Genomic DNA, 15,321 nt, shown 5'->3' with positions numbered 1-15,321 from the left:
ATTCTATTTTCACATTGACACTATACAACCAAGTCATTTATCAACCTACCCTTCTATAAATGAAGCTTTAAAATTTGGTTATATTCCTCCACAAAAATAAATTAATGAATTAATATTTAATATTTATTTATTTCTTTTTATTTAAATAAAGATGTATTATTAATTAAAAAAGATTTGGTGTTTGGAGGATGATCGTGAAGGGGTCCAAACTTTTTAACATATTGAGTCAACACTTTAAAGTGGGACGAGTTTTTATCACTGACCAAGTATTGAAGAATGGAAATGTGGCCACGACTGAGAGCACGATAAATGTCGCTAACCAAGAGTTGATAGTTGGAGGGATGTTTGGTCAAGAGGTAATCCAACACTTGGACACGTCCATAATCCATAGCCGATAAAATAAACTGAGTAATGACAGTATCCTTGTCCATGTTGGTTTTAATTGACTCCATAAAGTATTTAAACAATTCAAAGTTGCCAAGTTTAATGGCAGCATGAATACAAAATAAAAAGCTGAAAGAAAGTAGTGAATCACTTTCATTCTTTCCTAGGACGATTTTGATAATGTAATGAGCCAATTTGGTTGATCCTTGATTGATGGAAAACAGTATCGATTGTTGATAATCGATAAAATCTTTTGGTACGCCGTCTGGTAGTTGAACACGACGTTGTAGACTGGTGTAAAAGTCAACATTACCAGATACAGAGGCAACCTCCAAGAGAGAACGTGTAAAAATACAGGGGTCTGGAAACTCGGACAAGATTAAATTGACTATCCTACCGTGGCTATGAAGAAGCGCGGTTTCGAGTGCAACTTGAATGATTGGCAATTTGACAGATTGATCAAAACCATCCTGTTTGATTTGGCCAATCAGCCACTTGATAATTTCATATTGATCGTACTGAGCACTGATGGTGAGTAGTTCGAGTTGTAGATCAAGAGTACCAAAGGTGGTGCCGTCAAGTAAATCGGTGGTGGCTGCTTGATACATTTTTTGAATGAATGGTAGATGGCCACCCTTGATTGCTACCAATGGTGATGGTTGATGGAATGATGACAATTCGGTAGTATCCTCCGAAACTTGATCGTGGGTAAGTAAAAATACAGTAGTATTTGGTAATGCATTTTGAATAGCTCGACGTATAATATCATTACATTTTGAGTGACCAAAATCTTGATAATACATTTGTGACCAATCAATATTATATTTAAAAATTGGTATCGTAACTTGTAAAAGGTCATTCAACTCTTCCAATCTATCTTCTTCCTTAATTGCTGCCTTTATAAAACTATTTACCCATTTCCCCTTGTCAAAAGATAATTGATTGATCCTATTTGATTTTAAAATCCATTTTAAATAAATCCATTTATAAGAGGACAAAGAAGAAGAGGATGAGGATGAAGAGGAATTGGGTAAAAGAAACTCTTTAATATTATAATTATTATTTTCTTGTTGAAGACTAATTTTTGATTCAATAAAATCAATCATTTCAATTGTATTTTGATCTATAAATGTACATTTTTGTTGGAGGTTATAGGTTTTCCAATGTCTTTTGACCAGTTTTAATAGATCTGGTATGGTTGAATCTCCAATTGATGGGAGTGGTTTATCTGCTTCATAGCATGGTAATTCATTTAACCATTCCAAATATTGATCCATGAAATATCTTTGATGGTCAGAAGAGGAGGAGGATGAAGAGGATGGAGAGATGTTATTGGTGTTGAATAGAATAGTAAACAAATCAACAGGGAGGTTGAAATGAGCACTACGAAGGATATCTTTTGTGTCTAGTGGTAGAGATGGTACATTAATATTCTTTAACATCTCTGACGATCGTTTACAAGCTGCAAATGATTTGATGGCTTGGATGACGATATTGGAGAGATCTATTCTTTTTTGTGGTGTCCACCAAGTTTGATTTAAAGCATTATAGACAAGACGTAGAAAATAGGTATTATCTGGTACTGTAGCTTGATAGTTTTGATAGAGAGGATCAACACCATCCGTTGCTTTTGCAAAGGTGACCCATCTATTAAAAAGTAGAGTGGCACATGGTAATGAGCCGGCATTGAAAGCTGCTTGCACCGTTGCTACACTCCATTGAGCATACCCACCATCCAGCTGAGACCGTTCGAGTATCTTTGACAATGGATAAGATGTAGTTGTATTGGAAGCAGCTCCATCAACAACCGATGGACATAGAAATAGATGACTACATTTAAAGTAGATGTAATCAAAAGATTCTATATCTTTATCATTGTCTGTCACTTTACTACATAGACTTGCAATGTCATCACTATTGATTGCGTTGATTGATACATCTCGTCGTTGTATCTTGTATTTCAATAATGCTATATAACCATTATCAATCATCCATTCCACACTATTAATATCATCATATTTAAATGTTATGAATGGTCTCGATGAAACAACCGTAGAATCTACTAATCTTTCTCCTCTAACCTTTTTAAATATATAATCAATTAAATATTTATTATTGATTATATTATAAAATGACATCTGATATTAGAAAGTAATAAATAAATAATAAATAGTAGAAATTAGTTCATTAATTTGGTGGTGAACTTTCATACAATCATTTTTTCAACATACAAATTAATGGATAATAATAATCAACATATAGATAATCTATTTAGACTTATTATTATAAAGAATCAATATACAAGACAAAAAATATTCAACCATGTCAGTATCATTCATCAACAGTTGAATATACCTATTGTCAAATACCAACACATCAAATGTAGTCTCTACACTCTGATTCAATACAACTTTACAAATACATTCATAAAACATTTTAAAAGAGTGTACGATCAATTGAAATCATATCTATCACCAACCAGACACAAAAGTTATAATGATTTCGATATGTTAAATTATATATTGGATATTGTACTAGTTAGCAATAATACAAGAGCATTGACATTTATGCTTGATCAAGTTAAACTTTCAAATAGTACATCGACTACATTGAGTATAGATTGTACTTTACAAAAATATGGTAGAGTATATAGTACCAATCCATCATACTCTTTTACCTTGGAGACTGTCAAGATTCTATTGGATAGTGGTATCAAGATCACCAACTCTTACTATTCAACTGCAATGATTGAAACATTAATATCAAATGGTCAAATAGAGATATTAAAGACTAGAATAACAACCGACCAACTCAGACGCTACAATCCAACTAGTCGGCACAAGTGTCTTGACCGGTTGGTTGAAAATAAACAGAGTGTATTAGAGACTCTCAATTTCTTGGCCACCAACAATATTTTACTTCATAGTGACCAATCCATGGTTCAATCTATTGTCAGCAATAACAACAACCCTATCCCTTCAACTACAGTCGTATCAACAAGTAGTAATAGAAATCTTTTGGATTTAAAACTCAACCATGGATATAAAATAATGAGCAGTTGGATTGACGATGACTCTCCATCTTCTACTGGTGACTGGATAAAACACTATTTCAGTGGACTATTACACAACAACGAAACAATCATACAACAATGTCAAGACTATTTCTCAAGTCAATCCCCTGCATCAATAGCAAACAGATTTTCGTCTATTTGGTGAATGTCTGTCAATGGCCATCTCTGATGAAATGTTTGAATATTTATGGTCAGTCTTTATAGATTTTAGGACAAATGGGTCATACATTTCCTCATGTATAGACAATTTACTTGAAAAACATAATTATCCAACCATTGTAACTATCAATCACATTGATCGATTAATCAATCATTACTCTATAGAATTTAACAAGCAAGATCTTGATGGTTTGATGACTCCACTTTCTCCACCAAATATCCAACTACCCAAACACCTTCTTCTCATTGGATACTTGTATTCAAAATTCTACTACTCCAACAACACAAATTCATCAACTCATTTATTAAAATACTCTTCTATATTAGTATATGAATCTTTACAATTTGGATTTATACAATAAAATTAAAAAATAATATAATATAATATTTTTTTGTTTGTATAGTTATAAAAAAATTAGAATCTCTTTTTTATTTTAAAATAGTATTATTATTATTATTATTAATATGTATTATTATTTAAACATTATTATTAGAATTTAAATTTAAAGTAAAATAGTATTTTTGGAGATCAAATAAAAACTCCTTGACATTATTCAATTTACCACGATTGAAAGCGTTGTAAGAATATTTGTGATGAGTGAAAACACCATCCTTGTCCTTTTGTTGGTCAAATGATTGATGACTGTGTCCGTGATAACCCAACTCACGATTCTCTTGGATTTGTTCGTAGGTGGTCTTGTTGAGAATGATAGTAAAGACTTGGGAAAGTCCAATCTTGCCAATAAACAATCCAATGGCAGGTCCATAGAATAAAAAGTAAAATGGAGCTGGATAATTTGTAAAATAATATTTCATTGATGCTATTCTTCCATCATCCCAATTTGGTCCATTTTCATCTAATTGGAAATCTAAAAAAAGAAAAAGAAATAAAGAAATAAATTAATTAATATATTAGTTGATTTGTAATTTGTTGATTTGAAATTTGTTGATTTGTTTTGTTTTTTGACACATACAAGAAAAAGTAATGATAGCACCAGTAACAATGGTAAGTAAGAAATTTAAAATTAAAAGTAAGAATAAAACTTGGTTATTTGCAGCGACACAGTTATTGATCCAAATACAGTGATGATCGAAACGTGCAGAGCATTGGTTACAGGATGGACAATGTTTGGAACGGACAGGACGGTTGACTTGACAGGTCGGACAGATGACGGGGAGAGTCTGGTTGTCGGCGAGTGCGTCCATAAATGCTTTGGTCGAGCTTTCTTGTGTGTGGTACTTTTTGATGTTTCCAGGGTCGCTCCAACACAGCTTGATAAAGAAATAGAGGAATACCCACACTTGGATATTGAGGATAGCGTGGACGGTGCTGCCAGTAGCCTCCATAGTGGCCGACGCCAATTGGAAGATATAGACCAAGTACCAGAGAACAATGCTTGTGTAGAGGACGGCTGGATTGAATGGGTTGTTGTATTCGGGTACCCAATAGTTGAGCATGAGGTAGTTTTTAAATAGATAGCCGACAAAAACAATGGTGGTGAGGGAAAGCCAAAGTGGCTGTGTGCAAAATAAGAGTGGGGGGAGACACACGGTAAAAATACCAATCATCGTCCAGAACCGATTGTATGCGTCGATGTTGGGGAATCGTTTGTCTTCGCGATCCTTGGCGTGCAGGAAATCGACCATGTCTTTGTTGTTTTTGAGTTCGGCCAAGTCTACAGCGCGACATCCGTTGCCGTCGACGATGGTGCGGTCAGCCTTGAGGAAGCAGAGTGTCGACATGACAGTCTTGTGGCCCTTGTGACAGGCCCAGTGCAGCGCGGTTCTGCCAAGCGAGTCGCGGGCGTCAATATCGACCCCACGGGCAATAAAGTAACGCACCATATTAGCGTGTCCCTGGAACGCAGCCCAGTGAGCGGGTGTGTGGCCGTCATTGTCTACGCTGCGCACAGGACACCCCTTTTCAATGAGATAACGTACCGAATGGGCATCGTTGTATTGTGCGGCATGTAATAGCGCGTTGTATCCTCTCTTGTCCTTGTAGACGGGGTCGGCACCAGCTTCGACCAGCGCATATGTTACTTGGGGCTCTCCAGCAATACACGCCCAGTGTAACGGTGTCTGACCCTCCTCGTGACTCACCATGTCGACCTCTGCGCCATGCCCCAAAAGGAATCGTACAAAATCCTTTTGTTTTTTAAAGACGGCGTGGTGCAAAGCAGTGCATCCATCAGTATCGGGAATATTGACAAAGGTCGATGCTGTCACACCAGAATCGTTCATCAACTTGGTGTAGTCGTCGACCAATCCCTTTTTGGCGCACTCGTGGGCTATCAGCACAGTCGAGTACTCGATGGGCGCACTCCAAGGATGAGCACTACGCTCGACCTCTTGCTTTGCATATTTCTCCAAAACAGTCATATATTGCTCTTGTATCATTGGTGGGGATTTCGCCAAAACGCTCGGTGTCACAATTTGCAAGTTTTGTATAACATCTGGCACACCTCCATAAATATGTTGATGTTGTTCTTGTTCTTCACCACACTCTCCATTTCCACCGTGTGAATGTCCATGATGATCGCCACCCCCATGAGAATGACCATGATCGCCTCCACCACCACCATGTGAATGTCCATGATCACCTCCTCCACCATGAGAATGTCCATGATCACCTCCACCACCATGAGAGTGTCCATGATCGCCACCACCCCCACCATGAGAGTGTCCATGATCACCTCCACCACCGTGCATCGAACGATTATTATTATTATTGCTATATTGGTCATAGAGATGACTACTATCTTGTGAGAATCCTATCATCTCTGTCTCTCTCTTTTATCTCTATCTATATATTCTATTCTATTGTACAACTTGTTTGTTTGTTTGTTTGTTTGTTGGATGTAGAGATATATATATAAATAGAAAAAAGGGAGGAGGGAGATAAATAACTTAAAAATACGACGACGTTGAGCTCAAAGGGTGTAATCAACAATCGACCCGAATCACCAAACAAAATTTTAAAAAAATCTTTTGGCTAACGTCAGCAAGCAGGGGCAGGTTTAGGTAACTATCGTCTATCTTGGTCTGGAAGGACGCCTTTTCATTCCTGAGAATTTATTAACCATCTTTCTTGTAAATTGAGTGACTTTAGACTATTATGATTCACAGACTTAATATCTAGAAACTAGACTCAAAAAGAAAACTACACCTTTTTAAAAAAGACATTAACATAAATATCTTTAAATTAAACACGAAAACGAATGAATAAAACAGCAATGAAAATTAAAATAAATAATAATGATAATAATAATAATAATAATAATAATAATAATAATAATAATAATAATAATAATAATAATGATCAGATGATTGATTGAATAGTGTGATCATCATAATAATGTTGGGTTTGATTCTGTTTGGATTGTGTTGTTTTAAAACGGTAGCAGATAAGAATGAAACTATTCTCAAGTAATTTATTTCTTGGAGGTCTTTCCCTTCTTGAGTCTGTTCTTCTTCTCCTTTCTTTGCTTTCTTGAGGTGACAGCCTTGGTGTGCATACCAGCCTAAAATAATAGTAAGTAAATAGAAGAATGTGGATGTTAGTGTCAAATTGATTGAAAGAGAAAGGAGAGGGATTTAGATTTGATAACACTATGCTGATCCTGTGACAATATATCTCCTCTCCAATAATGTGATAATAATAATTTGAGATTACATACTCTGGCCAAACGGTACTTTGGTTCGAATCTCTTGGCGAGGTCCAAAGAGTCGTAGATCAAACCGAAACCAGTTGACTTACCACCACCAAATTTAGTTTGGAGACCGTAGACAAAGATGGTCTTGGCGTCAGCAACAGTGTGCATCTTGGCAACAGCGGTGGTGATGTCAGCTCTGGAGATTCTGTCCTTGTTTGGGTGGAGGACTTCAACAACGAATTGCTTACGAGCAAGCAATGGGTTGACCATAATCTTCTTGGTACGAACAACAACAGCTGATTTGTCGGCCATTTTTTATTCTGTAATAGTAGAAGATAGTGTAGGTTATAGGTGTATCATGATGAGTGATGGATAGATGTTAGCTAGCTGTGTCTGTCATGTTCTATTCTATTCTTTTCTATCTCTATAACTATATGAGTAACATTACGTACAATCCTAGTTTATCCGAAAGGAAGATTCAAAAAATCGACTTGATATTCATGATAGGATAGCAGAGCTCAGAGCGCACAGCCGCTCAGACCATCGCCTCTCGCTTGCGGAGAAGCAAAAAAAAAAATTTATTCAAAATTGATGAAAAAATTGAAAATTATTGCCTGCCCGCTGACCTCAGAGTCAACTTCATCAGAGAGATCAAAGTAATAAAGTACTACACATAAATGACTTGACTTGCTAGAACATATATAGTACATAGTATTGTTCTATATACACATACTTTTATTATATCTCTTTTTCACCATCATCAACAACACACATTACATACATGGATCATTTCAACACCTCTCAGATACAACCAAGTGACCCCAAAATTACATACTTCGATCATGTAGTATTTGTGATGTTACACTCAACAATAGTCAAAAGTGGAGAAAGTTAATAATATCATCAGAGAGTCGTACTAAATCAATCTCGATCAATTAACCGATAGAGCTAGACATCAAGCAAGTTGTACTTTGGTAAAAGGTTCTTCTTGAAGATGGGAAAACTGGACTTTGTAATGGCTGGAGCCAAGAGACATTAATTTATTTCCTATCAATCACTTGTAATTCATCCAATATTTAAACACAACCTGTTTGTTTGAATGATGCCAAATGCGACAAGATTACACATTGAGTATTACATCACGTCCAATTATGACTTTTTGTATTAATATTATTATTCGCTTTGAACTAATCAATGGTATAATAATAATAATAATAATAATCATTTTAAAATAAATAAAGATAAAAGGATCGATCCTAGAAAAACAATATTGTTTGTTTGTTTGTTTGTTTGTATTAATTTTTTTGAGTGAAAAACTGATGATTTCTGCATTGACGCATTTATGATCAACCATTATAGTTAGTTGTCAAGACGAATAGATATAGTTTGTTTGTTAGTAAAGTAATAATGACAATCGGTGATAGTTTAAATAACAATAGCAACAACAAAAAGACAGGACAAGACAATGTTGAAAAGGATATGGGATATATGAGTATTCCAGATTCAGAGATCATCGTCCCAAATGCAATCGACAGTTATCTTCGAAAGAAATTAAAGGATCAAACATTGACAGATTGTGAAAGCAGTGTTAGAGAGTTTGCTAGATGTACCGAAGACAAGTTATTCTCTGTCATTTGGGAATGCAAAGAACAACAACAAAAAATGAGAGAATGTCTTACTTCACAGTATGTAGCATAGTGATGATCATTGTACAATGCAACCCTAGAACTCTTTACTAATAGCCTACTCTTCATCATGTAAAACAGTACAACACCAGAAAGATTACAAGCATTAAAGAGAGAATGGATCGATCATACTAAACAAAAAATATGGGAATTAAAGAAACAACACGAACAAGATCTTCTCAACAATAATAAGACTAATTAGAAACAAAACAAAAACACGATTATACATTTATAAATGAATGTATTTTGTAAATAATAATAATAATAATAATAATACATATATGATCAATTTATACATTGACCTACCAAACCCTTTGTTTTGTTTTAATGGTGACCTGACTGGTCGGTCGGGTAATGGACAATCTCTCTCTCTCTTGGTTACAAATAATCATCATATCACTTTGATGGGATATGTATAGGATAGATTGATTAGATACATAGATAGATACTTTATTTTATGATACATAGGATGGGTGGAGTGGAAATAATACACAAGTTTAATTTTGTTCTGGAAAACCAATTAATCAATTTACAAATCATCATCTTGTTCAAATGGATTTGGAGCTTGATAACTTCCAGAAATTTGTGATATTATAGATGGTGAAGATTGGTTACTATTATAACCATTACCATTACCATTATTATTATTATTACTATTACTATCATAATTATTATTATTATTATTAAAATTAATAATATTGTCTTGTTCAGATTGAACATATGGTTGTGGAGGTTGTTGTTGTTGTTGTCTTGGTTGTTGAGGAGAGTACTGTGGAGGTTGTTGTTGTTGTTGTTGTCTTGGTTGTTGAGGAGAGGATTGTTGTTGTGGTTGTTGTTGTTGTGGTGGTTGTTGTTGTCTTGGTTGTTGAGGAGAATATTGTTGTGGTTGTGGAGGAGAAGATTGTGATGGTTCACTAAACATTAAACGAATTTGGAAATCATTTGGATAAATATTTGATTTCATAACACTATTTGATTCATCCAACTCATGTTTCTTAAAATCTATAAAATGTCCATTAATAAATGATGTGTGGAATGCTAAAAGTAAAGATAGAAATAGATATGGATGTTAATACAAGTATGTATGTATGAGAGTATGAGAGTATGTGTATGAGTATGTGTATGGGGATAGCATACCAAATCTAAAAAAAGGTTTATCTAAAAATGAATTGATAATTTCAGATACGTATTGTTCGTTGGAACTGTAGACACGGATGAGAATGTCACCAGAGAGTGTGGTGTTGGGTGGAAGGTCGATGATGGCAACTGGGTCACGATCCGAGTAAAAGAGTGGGGTTGAGAGACTATCCTTGTTGGAGTAGATGACAACTGGTTGCAGTGGAATGTTGACATTGAGAATCTCAATGGTTGGTCGCCACCCCGATGTGTGTCTGGGGACTGGACGCATCATGAGACGGTTGAGTACGAGTGTTCGTGGTTGCTGTGCCATCGATATATCAACTTCACGTGTTGACAGACGGTTGATATAATCAACATATCTAATCTGACTGGGAACAGTCACACCCTCTCCAATCGAGGATCGTTGCATTGCAAATAACTTTAAGGCGTCGTCCAACTTGCCTTGGTACATGTCACTCGACACCAAATACGAGGATATTAACAACCCACTTCGTCCACGTCCCGCGAGACAATGTATGGCTACGACATTGTCGGGGTGTGCGTTTAACCAATTATGAATAATTTGTATGCAGTATATTAAAAGACCGAGTGCAGGACTGTGGTGGTCCGGCCACCCCAAATGATGCACTCGATTGTTAAATGCCGTCGAGTCGTATGGCTCCTCGGTCAAGTTAATAATCAGATAATGGTCCTTATGATATGTCTCAAAGAATCTTTGTACATCGGCCATTCTATTTCGATAGTTTGATTCCAATTCTCCAGTTGATGGGTATCCCATTGCTAAATATAAACAATATTAGTACATAAGTACTTAAAACAGCTAGCTGTTATCTTTCAACTATACTGCATACCTATAATTCTATTTGTGATATAAGATAGATCAAGGTTGAATCCATCTTTGATGAAACGATTCTTGTCTTTTGAGACAGCAGTTCTGATCTTGAGAATACCTTTTGAAACACTACTAGTTATTTCCTTTTCAATGATATTACCAAGTTCATTGGCTGTCTCTGTAATGCTATTGAATATACCTGACATGATGATAGTAATATATAGATATATATATATATAAAGATAGATAGATAAAGATAAAGAAAAGAGAGGTGAATAAATCAATTTAAACAATGTGTGCCACAATTTATTTCGGGCGAACACAACTGCTTTGCACAACACACCGTTTCACAGCTGACACAATAATATTATTAAAAACTCAATTATTTCTTTCTTTGGAAATAAAGAGAGGAGAGAAAGAGCCAACCAACTAGGCATTTTCAAACAAAAGTGTAGATGAATCTACACCGTCTTGGTTGATCAACTCTAAATAATATATATAAATATATACATATATATTTATATTAAGGTCTGGCTGGAAATAAATAATAATAATAAAAATAATCAGAGACAGAGATATTTTTATTAAAGTATAATTTTATCTTTTCTTCTTTTTAGTAATTATTATTGTTGTATTTGTAAATTAATTGCCACTATCTATTTGATCAAAGGTCAAACTAACCTCAAAATAATAATAGACCCCTCATTCCTCCATGTTTGCATGCAACCAACCATTCATACTATTTTAAAATTTTCAAGTCAAATTAATTAATGGTTAGCCACAACCAAACAAACAAACAAACAAACAAACAAACAAACAAACAAACAAACAAACAAACAAATCTTTTTATTACAATCATTTATACATACACATTCATTAATGAATCATATTGTTGATTGAGCAATAACTAGTTTGTTAGTTAGAATTTGAAATAATAATTTTTTCATAATTTATTTTGAAAGTTTAGCTAAGATCTTGAATATTAATTAATAATATTCTTGAGAATTAGGAAGACTACCTATGTATGTCTTTGATGCAAAAAATAAATAAATATAAATAAATAAAAGCAAAATTCAAAAGATAAAAAATCTCTCTGTCAACTATCCTTCCTTCCTTCCTGTTGAATTTTAATTATTTTAATTTTTGAAAAAGAATAATTATTACCCAATACCAAGAACAATATAATATAATTAATTATCTGTTTGTAAGTAACCTCTCCTCGTACTTTCCTTCTTTCCTTCTCTTCTTCTTCCTTCAAATCGAAATTTCACAATACTTGTTCATCACTCCCTCAATCAAGCTCATCATCCTCACTCGAACTGAGCATTGATCACCAAAAATAATTATTATCTATCTATCTATTTTATTATATTTTATATTATTATCTATATTATTATTGTTGTATCATAATAATTGATTGTTGTTGACATGTCTATGATGATAATAATTTTGAAATAATTATTTCAAACTTGAAAGCATCGATCATCATTCATTGTCACATTTGTTTCCACCGGTGGACTTTGCCACACTGGGTTTCTTATTACATTCAAATCAATAATGTTTGACAGTGATGACGTGCTGTCCCTCGAGATCATGGTCATACTATTACCCAACTTGATTGTGATTGATTGATTGGATGATCTTTCAATATTAATATTAATACTATTAAAAAGAAGCAACGACAAAAAAAAAATTAATTTTAAAAAACAATTTCGCTCTCATACGATCTTTACCTAAAAGATATATCTTTTTGTTTTCAACAATAATAATTAATTAATTATCTATATCTATATAATAATATTCCTTTCCGTCTTTGTTGTAGTCGGCGACCATCACAATATTATCATCATCATCTAGTATCATATTATTATTCCCGTCCCATTGTTGATTGTTCAATCATTCAAGACAACAACCAACTATCAAAATATTCTCAAAATTATTAATAATATTTATTCTATAATAATAATTATAATTCTCGAATAATAATATCGTTCGTTGCAATTATTCATTCATTGCCCGTTGTACCTTAGTATTATTATTATTATTATTGTATATAGTAAAGATAGCACTTTTCTTTGTTTGTCTCTTTGCTATTTTTATATTATTATCTCCTCATCCTCTTCCTTGCTCACACAGAATTCTCTAATCAACACTAACGCACCACCACACAAATAGAAAAAAAAACAGATATCTTGTTTTTTAAATTAGGTTTCTTTTGAAGATATTATTAATATTTTTAAAAAGTAAATATTAATATTAATATATTCATAGTTCACAGTTGTATCTCTCAACAAATATATCTAGTATATCAATATTAATTATTATTATTATAATTTTAGAAAGAAAATGAAGATTAAATATCACAATTATAAAAGTTCACTTAATTTTGGGAATTATCAAAAGGATTTTGAAAGTTTAAGATCTTCACAACAACAACTACAACAACAAGGAAATGGAAACGGTCATAATGGTCATAATGGTAACGGTCATTCAAAGGGACCGGTTGAATTGACGGCTGATGATGTTACGTGTCACTCGATTGGTGGATTTGGCTATCAAATACCATTCAAGACTAAAAATTATTATGGCAATGGAAACCACTCTAGCGACGATGAGGATGGATACCCCGAGAGCACAGCGAGCAGTCGTCGATCCTCTCACGCCGGTGTATCACCGCTACAAACACCTACACTCAAATCAGTCAGTCCTTCGTTGGCCAGTTCCCAAGTATTCTCTCAACAACAACAGCTGCAACTACAACAACAACAAAAAGAAAAATTATTCATATCTATCAGTGAAAGGGATGGAGGTACAATGGTCAATGGTCAACCATTTATTAAAAGAGGTCCTGGAAGGTAAATATATAATCAACCACACATATATTATAAATATTCATATACATCATATTTATTAACAATCAATATATTATTTAGACCAAAGAAAGCAGAAGCTGAAGCAATGCGTATATACCTTCAACAAAAAAGTTTTATTGAGAAACAACAAGCTGCTGCTACCCCTCCTCCCCCAACTCCACCTATCAATGGTGTAAATGGTGTAGCTACTACTACAGTTACACCAGTGATTGTAACACCGGTGATTGTTACACCACAAATTCTTACACCACCTCCCCTTAAAAGATCGGTCGGTAGACCTAGAAAGGCAGAAGCAGAAGCAGCTAGACAATACCAAAAACAATTGATTGCCAATGCTCATGCTAATGCTAATAATAATAATAATAATGCAAATGGTAATGGTAATGGTATTAATAATAATAATAATACACATATTCAACAAATGCAACCACCACAACAAATACAACAACAACAACAACAATCAGTTGGAGAGGAATCAGAATTTGAAAGTGATGAATTAGAAGCAGAGGAAGAGTTATTAGAGGAAAGTAGTAGTGAGGAGAGTTTAGAGAGTGATATTAGTTACAATGATGATAGCGACCAAGACGACGCTATCGCCAATGATGAAAGATACCAAGATTTGGAATCAGAAGAAGATGTCTTTTCAGATGACGACGCAAAAAAGAGAAAAAGAACAAAAACAACTCATCAACCAACTCCAACTACAAAATCACCAAGAACTAGATCTCAAACATCACCAAATGGAAATAATCAAAATAATAATAATAATGTAACATCACCAAAACAAACTCCAACTCCATTAACTCCATTGGTTGCAACAACACCTAATGGAAATGGAAATGGAAATCACAATCATCATCAATCACCACCACATACATTCTCTTTAAATGGTACTACCAATACTACGCCATCAACTCCATCAACTCCATCTGCACCTCATTCCTTCTCATTAACTCCAATCACTCCAAATTTAAGAGCATCTCTATCATCCACACCTACAACTAACAATACTAACAATCAACAACAACAACAACAACAACAACAAACTCCAACAACTTTGAATGGAGCTATTTCATCACCACAACCTGCTAAACGTGGACCAGGCAGACCAAGAAAATATCCACGTCCATAAATTAATAATAATAATCATTAATAATTAAAACTACTCTAGTCCAGATTAGATAGACTCTCACTCACTCGATCTAGATGTCAAAACCCTAGAATAATTAATAATAATAATAATAATTAATAATAATAATATTAGAAAACCAAGACAAGATAAGAAAAAATTTAATTATTTTTAAGTTTATCAATAAATATATATATATTTGCATTCATAAAAGAAAAGATACTAGAAATAATATTATTTCTTCAAAAAATAGTTGTCAATGAATTTTGAAAAAATCCATCAAGTGCAATGAATATTCCCAATTTAGGGTTCGTTTCTTTAAATTGAGCAAGTTGAGTGTTTTTGAAAATAAGTATTATTATAGTTTTGTAGCAAGATAGATAGATAGAT

At 33.8% G+C, this 15,321-nt stretch overlaps 8 protein-coding genes across 8 annotated transcripts; 3 read left to right on the top strand and 5 right to left on the bottom strand.

Annotated features, from left to right (window-relative positions):
* Window positions 1-137: 137 nt before the first annotated feature.
* Window positions 138-2,522, bottom strand: DFA_03020 (uncharacterized protein; the record flags this gene model as incomplete). Its single annotated transcript, XM_004362570.1, has 1 exon — window positions 138-2,522. The coding sequence occupies one exon, from the start codon at window positions 2,520-2,522 to the stop codon at window positions 138-140; it is 2,385 nt and encodes a 794-aa protein (XP_004362627.1).
* A 99-nt stretch (window positions 2,523-2,621) lies between these two features.
* On the top strand, window positions 2,622-3,602 carry DFA_03019 (uncharacterized protein; the record flags this gene model as incomplete). Its single annotated transcript, XM_004362569.1, has 1 exon — window positions 2,622-3,602. One exon carries the CDS (start codon window positions 2,622-2,624, stop codon window positions 3,600-3,602), a length of 981 nt encoding a protein of 326 aa, XP_004362626.1.
* Window positions 3,603-4,093: 491 nt separating this feature from the next.
* Window positions 4,094-6,397, bottom strand: DFA_03018 (putative ankyrin repeat protein; the record flags this gene model as incomplete). The annotated part of the gene is made up of 2 exons (XM_004362568.1): window positions 4,094-4,485; window positions 4,591-6,397. The coding sequence occupies 2 exons, from the start codon at window positions 6,395-6,397 to the stop codon at window positions 4,094-4,096; spliced, it is 2,199 nt and encodes a 732-aa protein (XP_004362625.1).
* Window positions 6,398-7,050: 653 nt separating this feature from the next.
* On the bottom strand, window positions 7,051-7,584 carry rps24 (40S ribosomal protein S24; the record flags this gene model as incomplete). The annotated part of the gene is made up of 2 exons (XM_004362567.1): window positions 7,051-7,140; window positions 7,297-7,584. 2 exons carry the CDS (start codon window positions 7,582-7,584, stop codon window positions 7,051-7,053), a joined length of 378 nt encoding a protein of 125 aa, XP_004362624.1.
* A 1,095-nt stretch (window positions 7,585-8,679) lies between these two features.
* Window positions 8,680-9,159, top strand: DFA_03016 (uncharacterized protein; the record flags this gene model as incomplete). The annotated part of the gene is made up of 2 exons (XM_004362566.1): window positions 8,680-8,957; window positions 9,039-9,159. 2 exons carry the CDS (start codon window positions 8,680-8,682, stop codon window positions 9,157-9,159), a joined length of 399 nt encoding a protein of 132 aa, XP_004362623.1.
* A 327-nt stretch (window positions 9,160-9,486) lies between these two features.
* Window positions 9,487-10,506, bottom strand: DFA_03015 (uncharacterized protein; the record flags this gene model as incomplete). Its single annotated transcript, XM_004362565.1, has 2 exons — window positions 9,487-9,995; window positions 10,095-10,506. The coding sequence occupies 2 exons, from the start codon at window positions 10,504-10,506 to the stop codon at window positions 9,487-9,489; spliced, it is 921 nt and encodes a 306-aa protein (XP_004362622.1).
* Window positions 10,507-10,931: 425 nt separating this feature from the next.
* Window positions 10,932-11,135, bottom strand: DFA_03014 (uncharacterized protein; the record flags this gene model as incomplete). The annotated part of the gene is made up of 1 exon (XM_004362564.1): window positions 10,932-11,135. One exon carries the CDS (start codon window positions 11,133-11,135, stop codon window positions 10,932-10,934), a length of 204 nt encoding a protein of 67 aa, XP_004362621.1.
* A 2,140-nt stretch (window positions 11,136-13,275) lies between these two features.
* Window positions 13,276-14,934, top strand: DFA_03013 (uncharacterized protein; the record flags this gene model as incomplete). The annotated part of the gene is made up of 2 exons (XM_004362563.1): window positions 13,276-13,784; window positions 13,863-14,934. 2 exons carry the CDS (start codon window positions 13,276-13,278, stop codon window positions 14,932-14,934), a joined length of 1,581 nt encoding a protein of 526 aa, XP_004362620.1.
* Between the last annotated feature and the right edge of the window lie 387 nt (window positions 14,935-15,321).

The sequence above is a fragment of the Cavenderia fasciculata genome (assembly GCF_000203815.1).
Source record: "Cavenderia fasciculata unplaced genomic scaffold Scf_Dfasci-G-b-205a01.r1-3, whole genome shotgun sequence".
NCBI classification, from domain to species: domain Eukaryota; phylum Evosea; class Eumycetozoa; order Acytosteliales; family Cavenderiaceae; genus Cavenderia; species Cavenderia fasciculata.
Note: the sequence above shows the minus strand (reverse complement) of the source record. Positions and strands in the feature narration are given on the sequence as shown.